Raw genomic sequence first — 16494 nt, forward strand, 5'->3', positions numbered from 1 at the left:
AACCGGAGCTGAAGGCTGATACACGGCCTATGATCTGCTCTGCTCCTCCTGCTTTATAACATGCTGCCTGCAGATAGGAAACTATATACAATCTGCTCACGTCCTCCTGCTCTATAACAAGCTGCCTGCAGACAGGCCAGTATGTACCACGGGTATGAAACACAAGGGGTGCACTGTGGCAGCTGTGGCGGGAACTGTGGCTTCTTTGGGGGCACTGTGACTACTGTGGAGCCACTCTGGCAGCTATGGGGGCACTGTGGCATCTGTGGGGGGGGGGGGGGGGCACTGGCAGCTGACGCAAGCACTGTGGCTACTGTAGGTGAACCCTAGCAGCTATGGGGTAGACTTTGGCATCTGTTAGGGGAACTCTGGTGGCTGTGGGGGGCACTATGGCAGCTGTGGGGGCACTATGGCTATTGGCTACTGTTTGGGGGGCACACTTACCATGGTGGTGTCTGAAGTCATTCAACAACATGTTTAGCTTTGTGGTTGCCCTGAATTAGCTGAGTAGATTGTGTACTGGTGAAGAATCAGCCTGTGCATCATCTAAGGCCCCTATTACAAAACTGTGTATCACAATTTGTGGCCCGATATAGGTCCCCATAGACGCCTTTGGCACCCGGCTGCACACCAAATGCATACACACATACATACAGCACACACAATACTTATACACATACATATGGACCACATACAGACACGTGCAAATATTCTCAATGTCAGGCAGTCTTCCTATCCCAGGGAGCAACACCTCTGACTTCATGCGGCCCAGTAACTGCTGACCACTTGGGGAAAGTAGAGATTGTGGATACATGTGATGGCTGCTCCTAGTAATGCAGGGGATCAAGTGCACCCTGTGTTATCCGCATCTCTGTCATTTTGTGTCTCCTTCTTATCGTGTTTCCTGCTGTTGGTCCCAGTACTTTATAGCTGTATTCATTAAAATGATTGCACAGTGTACTATGTGCAGTTTACCTGTAGAAAGGAGTCATGAAATGCGCCACACGTTCTTCATTAATCTGGCGCCCACTGCACTTCTCCAATAGAACCATTCTTCTGGTGCACTTTCTTCATGCTGTAGGTTTGTGGCACAGACGGATTTGTGGTACACATCAGACAGAATTGTGACACTTGGTCCAACTAAGCAGTAACTTGCCTCTTTAGATGCACATTTTTTCTGTATTGTCGAACACAAAACTGACGCAGACACTTTATAAATACATGTGCAAGCAGTTTCCATGTTCTTTTCAGTGCAAAGTCAGATAGAAAACTGGTGCAAAAGCTTTAATAAATGTGGACCAGTATGTGCTGTCAGAGTACTGCCAATATGAGCCTCTGTGTTATACACTACGCCATTCTCTCCTTCATTATCACTCTTAGAAACTCATTGGGGCACGTTTACCAAGAATGGTACAAACCTGAATAAAATTAAAAATCTTCTCCCAGTACTGATTTAATTTTGGACAGCGCTAGATTATGTGCAAATAATGTGCGTCAATCCTAAAACATTTTATACATTCTGTGTTATCCCTAAGTTTGAACTTGTGCAACTTTATTGGTGTATAATGGAATCTGTGCAAAATATCTATGTGTCATTTTTAATTAATTCATTAATTTTATTAATTTTAATTTTAAACATTTTTGTTCATTGAAACTGAGCGGTATATTCTTATTTTACCACTAGATGGCAACCACATACTATGATATGTAGCATTCAACTATTTCAAGCTATGGTATATGCAGGGTATTCTCTTATTTACCACTAGGTGGAGCTATTATACTGTGTCTAGAAAGTAGATAGATACCAGATAGATAATAACCACCAGTTATAGTAGTAACTAGAGATGAGCGAGCACTAAAATGCTCGGGTGCTCGTTATTCGAGACGAACTTTTCCAGATGCTCGAGTGCTCGTCTCGAATAACGAGCCCCATTGAAGTCAATGGGAGACCCGAGCATTTTTCAAAGGGACCATGGTTCAGGAATAAAATGTGTTATTTAATTGAAAAAGAATGTCTTCTGATAAGTTATCAGATGTATGCAAACATCTGCAATCTATTCTTCACTGTTCTGTGCGTATATTATCTCCCGACAAGTTAACAGATGTGAAGAACAGTGAAGAATAGAATAAAAACAGTGAACACAGGATCATTTAAGTGAAAAACGCAGTGAAAAACACAGTGAAGAATAGATTACAGATGTTCGGCACATCTGCTTACTTGTCGGGGTGATACGCTGTCCCGGGATCCGCTCCTCTTCTTCCACTGATGTCTCCCCCGCGCTGCCCGATGTCTCCCCCGCGCTGCCCGATGTCTCCCCCGCGCTGCCCGATGTCTCCCCCGCGCTGCCCGATGTCTCCCCCGCGCTGCCCGATGTCTCCCCCGCGCTGCCCGATGTCTCCCCCGCGCTGCCCGATGACATGGGGCAGCGGCAGCACGGAGACATGGGGCAGCGGCGGCACGGAGACATGGGGCAGCGGCGGCACGGAGACATGGGGCAGCGGCGGCACGGAGACATGGGGCAGCGGCGGCACGGAGACATGGGGCAGCGGCGGCACGGAGACATGGGGCAGCGGCGGCACGGAGACATGGGGCAGCGGCGGCACGGAGACATGGGGCAGCGGCGGCACGGAGACATGGGGCAGCGGCGGCACGGAGACATGGGGCAGCGGCGGCACGGAGACATGGGGCAGCCGCGGCACGGAGACATGGGGCAGCCGCGGCACGGAGACATCGGGGTGCGGCACGGAGACATCGGGGTGCGGCACGGAGACATCGGGGAGCGGCACGGAGACATCGGGGAGCGGCACGGAGACATCGGGGAGCGGCACGGAGACATCGGGCAGCGGCACGGAGACATCGGGCAGCGGCACGGAGACATCGGGCAGCGGCACGGAGACATCGGGGAGACTTCAGTGGAAGAAGAGCAGCGGATCCCGGGACAGCGTATCTCCCAACAAGTAAGCAGATGTGCAGAACATCTGTAATCTATTCTTCACTGTGTTTTTCACTTAAATGATCCTGTGTTCACTGTTTTTATTCTATTCTTCACTGTTCTTCACATCTGATAACTTGTCGGGAGATAATATACGCGCGGAACAGTGAAGAATAGATTGCAGATGTTAGTATACATCTGCTAACTTATCAGAAGACATTCTTTTTCAATTAATTAACACATTTTATTCCCGAACCATAGTCCCTTTGAAAAATGCTCGAGTCTCCCATTGACTTCAATGGGGCTCGTTATTCGAGACGAGCACTCGAGCATCTGGAAAAGTTCGTCTCGAATAACGAGCACTCAAGCATTTTAGTGCTCGCTCATCTCTAGTAGTAACACAATAATTTTTTGTAGACCATTTAGTTTGTTATCATCTATATTCGACACTTTACATATAGATTTTTGTATATTATGTTTTTCTTTTATCTATGAATATTGCAGATAATTAATACATTAGAATGCAACTTCTTTATACATGTTTCACAGTGATAGGTAACCCTAGAATATCTTGCTGTAACGATGATCAATTTGGCATCTGAAAATAAAAAATTAACAAGGGGTTAATCTGCTTTCCCATTGTCCAGATTACACACTAATATCAGCTACCATTCATCTATATACCATCAATACATTGGGGGAAAGACACAAAGGACTTTATTTATATGGGTCACTCATGGGGTGTATGCTATGACATGAGTAGGCAGCTGTATGAGAAGCACATTGTATATGTACATGTCAGATGACGGAAGTTGTTGCCACAGAAAGATGTAATGAATGAGACAAGCTTAGGATGGGATTTGATGATTTACAAGTTCCTGAAAAATTGGTCCCACAATGTATTTCTCTGGGAGGTAGAGAAAGAAAAGCTATTTGTACCCTGACAAATGTACCTTCTGCACTCCAACAATACTTGGGTGACATCATTGCCATTGTGTGACGATCCTTCACCTTCTAATAGGAAACTGTGAAGTGAGACACATTTTATGTTACAGTCAATGATCTACACATGGAATTGGATATCACATATACAGACATGTGAAAGAACTAAGCGTTCTATGCATAGAAAGGTATTTACTGACCAGCTGTAAAAAAAACAACACTTATAAAATATATTATTAAAGGTCACCAGATTTTCACAAAGCAGCATAATGACAAGTTTACATAAAACTATTCATGTACCTACTCGGTTTTTAGCTTAAAAGATGCATAGTTCCTATGCCCAGAAAATGAACTTTGCAAGCCAACCTGGCACCCTGCCTGAAGGATCAGCAAGTCTTAAGGGCGTGTGTTATTCATGAGAGGTAGGGTGTCTCACCTCATGTCTCCCGGCATCATCCTCTTCCGCTGTAATTTTGACTGATGAGGCATCCTCTGCCCTGCACTGCCAAATGGAGGGGTGAAGAGCAGACATGAAGTTTAAGATACACTGGCGCGCACTTTTGTCGGGTTTCCTGACGATTTCCGATTTGCCCTGAATTGCTCCAGGATTTTGGTGCATCGGCGCCGGCTTTCACGCAATAGAAATTGGGGGGCGCGGCCATCGGACATCCCAACGGATTTGGAAAAACCACGGAATTTAAAAAAGAATTTGTGTCGCAAGATCAGCACTTACATCCACCGGGACGAAGAAGGTAAACTCCGGTAAACCTCGGCGCAGCAGCGACACCTGGTGGATATTGGGCGCACGGACCTTAGTAAATCCCGGCAGACTCGAATCCTCGTCAGAGAACACGCCACTGGATTGGGTAAGTAAATGTGCCCCACTGTCTCATATGAATAGCACATGCCCCTGCTACTTCTTGTTACTCACTTCTCCTTCAGGCAGGGTGCCAGTCTTACATGCTTCAATTTCTGGGGATAGGAACTAAGCATGTTTAAGCTTAAAACAGTGTGGACACAAATTAGTAAAGTGCGATGGGAACTTGTCATTGGATGTTTTAGTTAAAATCTGGTGACAGGTTCTCTTTCAACCTTACACTGTGTTGGGAGCTACAAAACTGACTACATATGTGTCCAAATATTTCTATATACATCTAGATTGTTGTTATAGATTGAGAGATCAAATTGGTAAAATGCATTCACTTCTTGCCTTCTCTGCATTGATGGGGAAATTCAGATTTTTAGGATGTCTCGATCTGCAGAGGATCTGAGCAGGGTTGGATTATCATTGGGTCTATCATAGCTCCTGCTCCGGGTCCCATGCTTCTCCCTACTTTGGGGCCCCTGGAGGGGAGCTACAATTAGCAGTCTGGGAACTCAACCTCTAAAGGGATGGCCATCAGTGGTATATGACATATGTTTTTACAGTAAAAAAAAATTCACTTACCATTACTTATGGTCCAAATCAGTTTGTATTAAAACCACAGATGTCTGAGCGACTGTAATGGTGTCACAAGTTGCTTGTCCAAAATCTCAAAATTCACAAACAAGAGAGAACATGTTTTTAGGGTAAAAAGTCTATAATAACATTTCCCATTTTCTCCTTATAGTACACTCACCACTTCTGTAGAGTCTGGAGCTCTTCTTTATGTCACTATATCTGGTAGTATCAGGTCCACATTCACAATATGGTGAAGGGAACCAGATCCTCCTATAGGACAGATACGGCATTCGCCTTCTCAGCCTAGACGCTTCATGTGAACGTTACGTAGAGGCTTCAGTATGTCATTGTTTGTGATGTACTTTTATTTATTTTAGACTTAAGTGTTATCTTTGCTATTTTTTGTCTCAATATTTATTCTTATTTTTTTATTCTCATTTTATTTTATTTTATTTGATCACTTAAAGGAAATCATAATGCATTTATGCATTATGAAGCAAACATACATTGAGAATGCTGTATCTGCACTGATGCAGAAACATATCTTGTTTAATCCTTGAGCTGAGTGTTTTTACTGAAAAAACAATTACAAAATTATGATAATGAGGCTCTGTCGCTCCTGTGACTGCTCGGTGCTTCCCATCTTACCCTAATTAGGCACTTCTCCAGAGAATGATGTTGTTGTCACTGTGTTGTCCCTGACAGGCAGAAGTTATCGATTGCTGAACCATCCCCAAGATGCGGTCTATGAGTCATCCAGCTCAGGGTTATTAGTCCTGTCTGAACAGTTCAGGAAGCTCCATGTAATGTGTCTATGTACGTCAGCCAGCACGCAACCCAGCTTTCCCAAGGTCCTGAATTTTATAATTGTTTTTTGAGCAAAACCACTTGGATCAGAGATTAAACAAGAAATGTTTCTGCATCAGTGTAGCTACATCATTCTCAAGGTATGTTTGGTTAATAATTCGTGAAATCAAATGGTAGATTTCCTTGAATACTTACCTATATAATAAAACACATTTTTGAGTTTATGGTTCGAGTATTCGATGCAGGAATTATTATTGTCTTATATTAGTATTTTGCAGTGTGTATAGACTTTTCTCCCATTAAGGAAATACAAATTCTGTGAATGACACTGTAATCTTTGACCATTACAACCCCTACAAACAATCCTATTGATTAATATGAATCCATTTCAGCTTTTTTCTGTTCAGAGATGTCTTGATAAGCTATTCAGTATAGTGAAGTAAATGCAGTGACAGAAGAAGCATATTAGAGAGAATATAACATTTGTATAATATACTGTACTTACATTGTTAATCTGCTTTAACTGCAAAGTAAAGTCAGTGTTATCATAGTGAACAGAATAGATGTATTACCTGTGCTGTACAGCGGGCCCAGTGTTATGCTCTCAGTTTGGGCTCCTTCTGTAGTAAATGTTTGATTTGTTCCAGAACAATTCTGTAAATAATTTTTAATATGGATACATATCTGTTAACAATCAATATCACTAGATCACCGAGACTGAGATTTATTATACCCCTAAAGAGGCTTAAATGTGCGCTGGCACGAATGCCCAGTGCTGGCCCATTCCGCCGGGAGCCATGTCCCCTCTACATGACATTGCAGTGCACAAGAAATCTTTATTATTTCAGTGCTTTTATGCCATAAAATCGAAGCACTGATAAATCTCCCCCTTAGGGTGCCTTTAAACGTAGCAATAGGGCATGGGGACGGGCTTCGGCCCAATTGCGTATGCGTTTCTATGAAAACGCAAGTGACTGGTAACCAGAACCCAGTGTCTTGCCTTGTATCAATAGAAACACATACAAGATCGGGCTGAGGCCTATCCCCATACCCTTGTACTACTGCAACACCCCTGCAGGTTAGGTAGGTGTTGAGAAAGTGTCCCTCTCCAGAAAGTGTAACATGGGAAACTTAGTAATTGCAACTTGAAAATACTGCCTGACCATGCAACAGTTAACTGGTGTATGTAATTAGCCAATGATCTGTCTGTTATGAAAGCTGGAGTGTGATTGGAGAGGTGCTACCACCCCAAGACGAAGGCTCACCCCGAGCCGAAACGTACGTCGGGGACGCGGACCCTCCCGGACAGCGGCAAAACCCCACAACTTCACCCCTTGGTAAGAGCTGACACCCCTTTCCCTAATAGCTACAGGTTATTATACCTGGGCATAGGGCAATGCATTTACTACATACTATATGCACCACAGCGGTTAATACCATCACCACCCTGTGGACAAAAACCTGAATTACTGCAGTTTAATAGTTAAGGTGTTTAGCCTTTACTGGTTCAGCTTCTTACCACGATACCAGGCATCATAATTTACTTTGCCCTGTCCGGGTCGGCCCGCTTTTCTTCCTTTTGTGTTTCACCACTTGTAATTTTAATGTATTTTAACCCTGAACATTGTATGTTATCAACAAAGATTCCTATTGTTTATGTGCATCTTTTTAGTCGATCCTTTTTTCCTCTCAGCAGAGAGGTAACCTTAGTATACAATATGAAAATTGTGGATCAATAGTTGACTAAGTGTGATACTTTTTAGGGTGACCGAGTACAGAGCCACATACTAGGCTCCGGTTTACTTTGAGGGTATGGTTTCAATCCTCCTCATTACCCCATTACCTGTATCCATTTGTTTGTTTAAATTGGAGAGGTGCTACCACCTGACCAGGAGGTATAAAAACCCCCTGCTGGGTGAGAGCACATGGTTCAGTCTGAGTGAGAGACTCCATCTTGCCAGTGCTGCCACAGATACAAATCCCAGGAACTTCTTGTGCCTCAGGCCTACTGCCTGACACACAGGGCAAGTCTGGAGACTCGAGCCCAGAGCTGCAGCTTGCACAAGTTGGACACAGCTCCACCTCAACTATCCCAACCTGCATCTACTTTCAGGCTGTATGCACTATTACTGCGGACCCCTCTCCATGACCACTCCAGCAACCAGAATCTGCTGTTTGATAATTTTGGGCCGTTGCCTGCTACCTGTTGTTCAATAAAGAATTGTAAGTTGATTTGCACAACGTTGCCTCCGTCTGATCCCTGGATACTGCTGTCTACCACCACAGGCTTCCCCATCCATTACCCAGGAACTCATCCTACAGACACTCAGGTGTTGCCCCAGCGTGAAACCAGTACATCAGTCTCTCCCTCCATATTTCTTGCACACATCATCAGCTGGAGACCTGCCAGGCTGTAGGACAGCTCTCCGTGCCTCATACCAAGCACCGTGACATCAGCGTGCCCTAGGCCGCAACCGCCAGCCACTTCGGTATTCTGGAGAAAAGGCTAGGCCCCGGTGGGGGATGTTGCACTGCATTTGTAAACACAGCGCTAGTGCTACGTGTAACTGCACCCTTAGACAGTCTTCAACTAGGTGCACAATACACACCCCAATATAGTAATGTTTAATCAAGAAATCCAGTAACCACATATCAAAGGTGAAAAGGGTAATAAACTTAACTTCCACATGTGAAAAATGGCTTCCACATGTGAAAAATGGCTTCCACATGTGAAAAAACTGACCAACAGGCCAGACAACTAGTGCCGGCTAAATCAGTGAAATTGCTTAAAGGGCTTGTCCACTTTCAGCAAATAATTGATATGTTTTGTTTAAGGTAAAGTTATACAGTTTTCCATTATACTTTCTGTATCAATTTCTCACGGTTTTCTAGATCTCTGCTTGCTGTCATTCTATAGAAAGCTTCTATGTTTACTTCCAGTGGATAGAAATCCGTCCATGGTCACTTGATGGACACACAGGTCCGCGAGCCATTATTATCCCATGGCTCTGGTTACTCTCAGGCACCTGCATGTCCATCGCATTACCAGGAACTGATTTCTATCGACTGGAAGCAAGCATAGAATTCCTCTATAGAAGGACAGCAAGCAGAGATCTAGAAAACTGTGAGGCATTGATACAGAAAGTATACTGGAAAATTGTATATAATTTTCTTACACAAACCATATCAAGTATTTGCTGAAAGTGGACAACCCCTTTATGGAACGAGGAACAATGGTTTGGTCTTACCAGTCTGTTGGAAGCAGTAGTAATCTGGAGATGGCCATTAAATTTTATTAGTATATTTACACTATTTTAATTGCGTATCATTAAAATTTGCATTTTAATACAACAATTAATAACACTTTTTTAATGTCTAACCTACTAATGAGTCTCTAAGCAAAAAAAAAAAAATCAATAGAGTTTTCCTGATCTAAAAGATCTAAAGAGAAGCGATTCTTTTTAATATGAAACAAAAAAGAGTATTTATTTATAGAGGAACGTCTGAAGCGACTCTGCCCCTGCAGCTTCTAAACTTGACTCATCTCAGGCAAAATATGACTCTTTTCGCCTGATTTTCACATGATTATGGAGGAGATTTTGAATAGGTAAATGGGTCAGATTTCTAATAAAAGAGGGCATTCTAGAAAGGACATTTCATACCCTACCTGAAGAGGATAGTGGTTTTATGGGGTAAGGTCTGGTCATTTTAAGTAAATTATGATTCCCCGAATTACACCTATAGCAGGTGATATCTAATATGTTTCTAAAAGTAGAGTATCAATAGAAGAAATCTGGTTGTGGGTTATCCAGTTGAAGACCTATATACTCAGTGAGGAATCCCATACGTGTGTCCACCAGTGGTTGGCTTGGGAATACTCCGAACTAATCTGAACCATACTACATGACAGATTACATACAGTAAGGAGAATGAATTCTATTACTTACCGGCAAACAGTAATTTGTAGTTTTATTACACAAATGGACCTCACAGTGTAAGTACATATTGTTGAAGTTCCCAAATGTCTGAAGTTGAAATCGAATTTGACGGGATCCTCCATTCTCCATCACAGAGAGGCTGCTGTCATTCACAGCAGGACAACTACAACACAATAGTCTCATACATCAATTGTCTTCTGTGAACAATTTATAGTAAACTAATAATAACTAATCGGAAAGAAACATTTTCTTCCTTTTATAAGATTTCTCTATTTTTATGTTCTGCAATGGCTGGGATACCATACATCATAATTAGAGATTTAGCAAATTTCTCAAACATTCGAAATGACCAATTCACCAAATTAAAAAAAATAAATAAAAATTTGGATCTGAAATTGAACTGGGAGGTTGTGGAAGCTGTATCAGACCTCCTGGAGCCATTCCTGACATGGCCTGACTCCAAGGCCCAGCAGCAGAATTCCTGGCATAATGGAGATGCTCTCACAAAGCCCTCCTGGAGCCTGGAGGAGACCAGGACCTCTGGTGGTGGAGAACCTGAGCAGCACTACCCAGGGAACATCCGTCAGGTGGCCCTTCCTGAGGTCTGGGATTTGGAGAACTCAGTCCTCCCAGGCCAAGTAAGGACTCCAAGACAGTGGCCTTCCTGGACGTCAGGAAGCAGAAGGACCCGGTAGACCGAACCAGTGCTTCAAGAGTACAGTCTCCCCAGTCAGTAATCTAGGAGGCCTCAAATTTTCAAGTAGTTCCTTTCAAGTACTTTCTCCTGCTCTCAGGCCTCCATTAAGGGTCCTTCACATGAACACTGCTTGGGTACTGCGGTTATGGCTCCCCCAGGCTCAGTGAGGGTGACTTCTTTTTTAGAGTCATTGGGTCTTGGGAATGTAGCTGGTATGTAGTGCCAGGCCGCACCAAAAAAGACTCACAGAGGTAAGTCATGGCTGCCACAACTTCCTGGTCTCAGAACTTCTGCACCATGAATCAGAAGAAATTCACCTCATCCAATTTAAGATCATTGACCCTAATGTCTGTATAACTATCAACATCTGACACCATATCTGTATGGCGATATTACCTATTATTATTACCTGTATCATCTGAATGTATATTGAGTTACATGCTGATGTACAAGTGCAATGGATGATTGCAGAAAATAAATCAAATATTCCAATGTAGTAAAACAAATGAAAGACACAGAACTTACTAGTCCTTGATGATGTCATACGAGCTGGACTCGCCGCTCTCTGATGTCATGGTAGTATAGCATCTCTTCATTACTAGTAAGACTTGGCTGTCTCCATTATTTTGCACACTGATACCAACAAATAGAGCTGTATCTTGTGTTATCCAGACTTCTGGGCCTTCATACAGGTCAGTATAACTGGAGTCTTTAAAGAAGCCCATTCTGACCGGGTAGATGGAAGAACCTTCAATGGTAAGATTTCCCTCACTGCAAGACAACAGCAGTCTTGTCATGGTTTTCAATATCTTCAATATTATCGGATCTGTTGTCATCTTCAACAAACTTAGCTATTGTCTGTATTTATTATTCATCAATGTAACAACATGATCTACTGGGTACATCTTCCCACTAAGTACAGATGTGTCCTTCAATACCTTTGCCAAATTTAGCCAGATATATGCATAACAAGGGATTATTATTAGAGATGAGCGAACATGCTCGTCCGAGCTTGATGCTCGGTCGAGCATTAGGGTACTCGAAACTGCTCGTTGCTCGGACGAATACTTTGCCCGCTCGAGAAAATGGCAGCTCCCGCCGTTTTGCTTTTTGGCGGCCAGAAACAGAGCCAATCACAAGCCAGGAGACTCTGCACTCCACCCAGCATGACGTGGTACCCTTACACGTCGATAGCAGTGGTTGGCTGGCCAGATCAGGTGACCCTGGGATAGACTAGCCGCTGGCCGCGCTGCTCGGATCATTCTGTCTCTGGATGCCGCTAGGGAGAGAGCTGCTGCTGGTCAGGGAAAGCGTTAGGGTGTTCTATTAGCTTACTGTTAGGCAGGAGTGATTCTCAAAGAACCCAACAGCCCTTCTTAGGGCTACAATAACGTTCTACTTTTTTTATTTTAATTTGCATCTTTTACCATTTTGTGAGGAATTAGCAGGGGGACTTGCTACCGTTGTGTTTAGCTCTTAGTGGCACACATATCCATAGCAAAGACCGAAGTGGGAAAATTCAGTAGGGGTTGGATTTCTATTAGGCAATAACTCAGTGTCATCTCATCTGGCATAGTAGTGTGCTTCCTTTGATACTTGGCTAGAAAATAGCCATAGGAGAATACAAATAGCTTCTTGAAGCCTACAGTAGCGTTCTATATATTTGATTTCTGGTTGATCTGCTGGTGGCTGTAGTTTCTGCAGTGCATGTACTTGCCAATTCTGAGCAATTTGTAGTGAGACTTGCGACCGCTGTGTTCTGCGCTTAGTGGCGCACATATCCATAGCAAAGGCTGAAGTGGGAAAATTCAGTAGGGGTTGGATTTCTATTAGGCAATAACTCAGTGTCATCTCATCTGGCATAGTAGTGTGCTTCCTTTGATACTTGGCTAGAAAATAGCCATAGGAGAATACAAATAGCTTCTTGAAGCCTACAGTAGCGTTCTATATATTTGATTTCTGGTTGATCTGCTGGTGGCTGTAGTTTCTGCAGTGCATGTACTTGCCAATTCTGAGCAATTTGTAGTGAGACTTGCGACCGCTGTGTTCTGCGCTTAGTGGCGCACATATCCATAGCAAAGGCTGAAGTGGGAAAATTCAGTAGGGGTTGGATTTCTATTAGGCAATAACTCAGTGTCATCTCATCTGGCATAGTAGTGTGCTTCCTTTGATACTTGGCTAGAAAATAGCCATAGGAGAATACAAATAGCTTCTTGAAGCCTACAGTAGCGTTCTATATATTTGATTTCTGGTTGATCTGCTGGTGGCTGTAGTTTCTGCAGTGCATGTACTTGCCAATTCTGAGCAATTTGTAGTGAGACTTGCGACCGCTGTGTTCTGCGCTTAGTGGCGCACATATCCATAGCAAAGGCTGAAGTGGGAAAATTCAGTAGGGGTTGGATTTCTATTAGGCAATAACTCAGTGTCATCTCATCTGGCATAGTAGTGTGCTTCCTTTGATACTTGGCTAGAAAATAGCCATAGGAGAATACAAATAGCTTCTTGAAGCCTACAGTAGCGTTCTATATATTTGATTTCTGGTTGATCTGCTGGTGGCTGTAGTTTCTGCAGTGCATGTACTTGCCAATTCTGAGCAATTTGTAGTGAGACTTGCGACCGCTGTGTTCTGCGCTTAGTGGCGCACATATCCATAGCAAAGGCTGAAGTGGGAAAATTCAGTAGGGGTTGGATTTCTATTAGGCAATAACTCAGTGTCATCTCATCTGGCATAGTAGTGTGCTTCCTTTGATACTTGGCTAGAAAATAGCCATAGGAGAATACAAATAGCTTCTTGAAGCCTACAGTAGCGTTCTATATATTTGATTTCTGGTTGATCTGCTGGTGGCTGTAGTTTCTGCAGTGCATGTACTTGCCAATTCTGAGCAATTTGTAGTGAGACTTGCGACCGCTGTGTTCTGCGCTTAGTGGCGCACATATCCATAGCAAAGGCTGAAGTGGGAAAATTCAGTAGGGGTTGGATTTCTATTAGGCAATAACTCAGTGTCATCTCATCTGGCATAGTAGTGTGCTTCCTTTGATACTTGGCTAGAAAATAGCCATAGGAGAATACAAATAGCTTCTTGAAGCCTACAGTAGCGTTCTATATATTTGATTTCTGGTTGATCTGCTGGTGGCTGTAGTTTCTGCAGTGCATGTACTTGCCAATTCTGAGCAATTTGTAGTGAGACTTGCGACCGCTGTGTTCTGCGCTTAGTGGCGCACATATCCATAGCAAAGGCTGAAGTGGCAAAATTCAGTAGGGGTTGGATTTCTATTAGGCAATAACTCAGTGTCATCTCATCTGGCATAGTAGTGTGCTTCCTTTGATACTTGGCTAGAAAATAGCCATAGGAGAATACAAATAGCTTCTTGAAGCCTACAGTAGCGTTCTATATATTTGATTTCTGGTTGATCTGCTGGTGGCTGTAGTTTCTGCAGTGCATGTACTTGCCAATTCTGAGCAATTTGTAGTGAGACTTGCGACCGCTGTGTTCTGCGCTTAGTGGCGCACATATCCATAGCAAAGGCTGAAGTGGCAAAATTCAGTAGGGGTTGGATTTCTATTAGGCAATAACTCAGTGTCATCTCATCTGGCATAGTAGTGTGCTTCCTTTGATACTTGGCTAGAAAATAGCCATAGGAGAATACAAATAGCTTCTTGAAGCCTACAGTAGCGTTCTATATATTTGATTTCTGGTTGATCTGCTGGTGGCTGTAGTTTCTGCAGTGCATGTACTTGCCAATTCTGAGCAATTTGTAGTGAGACTTGCGACCGCTGTGTTCTGCGCTTAGTGGCGCACATATCCATAGCAAAGGCTGAAGTGGCAAAATTCAGTAGGGGTTGGATTTCTATTAGGCAATAACTCAGTGTCATCTCATCTGGCATAGTAGTGTGCTTCCTTTGATACTTGGCTAGAAAATAGCCATAGCAATAGGATAGGATTGTTTGGTTCTAAAAACTCAAAAAAAAAACAAAAAACACAAAAAAAAACAAAAAACACAAAAAAACACACAAAAAAAAAAAAAAAAAGTAAAAAAAAAAAAAAAGTTATAACTCTCATTTTAAAAATGTTTAACCCCAGGGCTAGGGGTAGAGGACGAGGGCGGGGACGTGGGCGTCCAACTACTGCAGGGGTCAGAGGCCGTGGTCCTGGGCGGGGTGAGACACCACCTGCTGATGAGGGAGCAGGGGAACGCCGCAGAGCTACACTCCCTAGGTTCATGTCTGAAGTTACTGGGACTCGTGGTAGAGCACTGTTGAGGCCAGAACAGTGCGAACAGGTGATGTCGTGGATTGCTGACAATGCTTCGAGCAATTTGTCCACCACCAGTCAGTCTTCCACGCAGTCCACCCATGTCACCGAAATCCCCACTCCTCCAGCTCCTGCACCTCAGCCTCCTCCCCCCCAGTCTGCCCCCTCCCAGGAAAATTTGCCATTTGAACCGGCATACTCTGAGGAACTGTTTTCTGGACCCTTCCCACAGTCACAAACCACTTGTCCGGTTGCTGCTGAGCAATTTTCCGATGCCCAGGTTTTCCACCAGTCACAGTCTGTGGGTGATGATGACCTTCTTGACGTAGTGGAAGTGTGTAAAGAGGTGTCCGACGATGAGGAGACACGGTTGTCAGACAGTGGGGAAGTTGTTGTCAGGGCAGGAAGTCCGAGGGGGGAGCAGACTGAGGGATCGGAGGATGATGAGGTGACAGACCCAAGCTGGGTTGAGAGGCCGGGTGAACACAGTGCTTCTGAGACGGAGGAGAGTCCTCGACCTGAACAGGTTGGAAGAGGCAGTGGTGGGGCCAGACGGAGAGGCAGGGCCAGAGCTGGTGCATCAGCGCCACTGTCAACTAGTGAAGCTCCCGTGGTGAGGGCTCTTGCGGCGAGGGCTAGATCTTCAGAAGTGTGGAGGTTCTTTAAGGAAACACCGGATGACCGACGGACTGTGGTGTGCAACATTTGCCAAACCAGGCTCAGCAGGGGTTCCACCACTACTAGCTTAACTACCACCAGTATGCGCAGGCATATGAATGCTAAGCACCCCACTCAGTGGCAACAAGCCCGTTCACCTCCGGCCGTGCACACCACTGCTCCTTCCCCTGTGTCAGCTGCTAGTCAGCCCCCTGCCCAGGACCCTGGCCCAAAAACCCCATCGTCGCCTCCACGATCCTCCACAGCATCCACCAGCGTTCAGCTCTCCATACCCCAGACGCTGGAGCGGAAACGCAAATATAGTGCAACCCACCCGCACGCCCAAGCCCTTAATGTGCACATCTCCAGATTGCTTAGCCTGGAGATGCTGCCCTATAGGCTAGTAGAGACCGAGGCCTTTCGCAACCTCATGGCGGCGGCCGCCCCTCGGTATTCGGTCCCCAGCCGCCACTACTTTTCCCGATGTGCCGTCCCAGCCCTGCACCAGCACGTGTCAGACAACATCATCCGTGCCCTGACCAACGCCGTTTCTGACAAGGTCCACCTGACCACGGACACGTGGACGAGTGCTGCCGGGCAGGGCCACTATATATCGCTGACGGCACATTGGGTTAACTTGGTGGAGGCTGGGACCGAGACTGACCCTGGGGCTGCTCATATACTGCCAACGCCGAGGATTGCGGGGCCTACCTCGGTCCAGGTGTTTCAGGCCTACTATGCCTCCTCCTCCTCCCACCCCTCCTCCACCTCCTCCTCCGAACTACCATCCGTGGGCACGGCGCCATCAGTCGGTAGCTCTAGGCAC

At 44.7% G+C, this 16494-nt stretch overlaps 1 protein-coding gene across 1 annotated transcript in view; it reads right to left on the minus strand.

Moving 5' to 3' along the window:
- Positions 1–3314: 3314 nt before the first annotated feature.
- Positions 3315–16494, minus strand: part of LOC140076136 (uncharacterized) — a 156571-nt gene continuing 143391 nt past the window's right edge. Inside the window, exons 46-51 of the mRNA XM_072122643.1 lie at positions 11284–11529; positions 10071–10224; positions 6696–6777; positions 5323–5407; positions 3887–3958; positions 3315–3531 (exon numbers count right to left, since the gene is read on the minus strand). Of these exons, the coding sequence (XP_071978744.1) occupies positions 5325–5407; positions 6696–6777; positions 10071–10224; positions 11284–11529 (565 nt within the window). The 3' untranslated portion in view covers positions 3315–3531; positions 3887–3958; positions 5323–5324. The remainder of the gene's footprint in view (positions 3532–3886; positions 3959–5322; positions 5408–6695; positions 6778–10070; positions 10225–11283; positions 11530–16494) is intronic.

This window comes from Engystomops pustulosus, chromosome 8 (assembly GCF_040894005.1).
Source record: "Engystomops pustulosus chromosome 8, aEngPut4.maternal, whole genome shotgun sequence".
Lineage (NCBI taxonomy): Eukaryota > Metazoa > Chordata > Amphibia > Anura > Leptodactylidae > Engystomops > Engystomops pustulosus.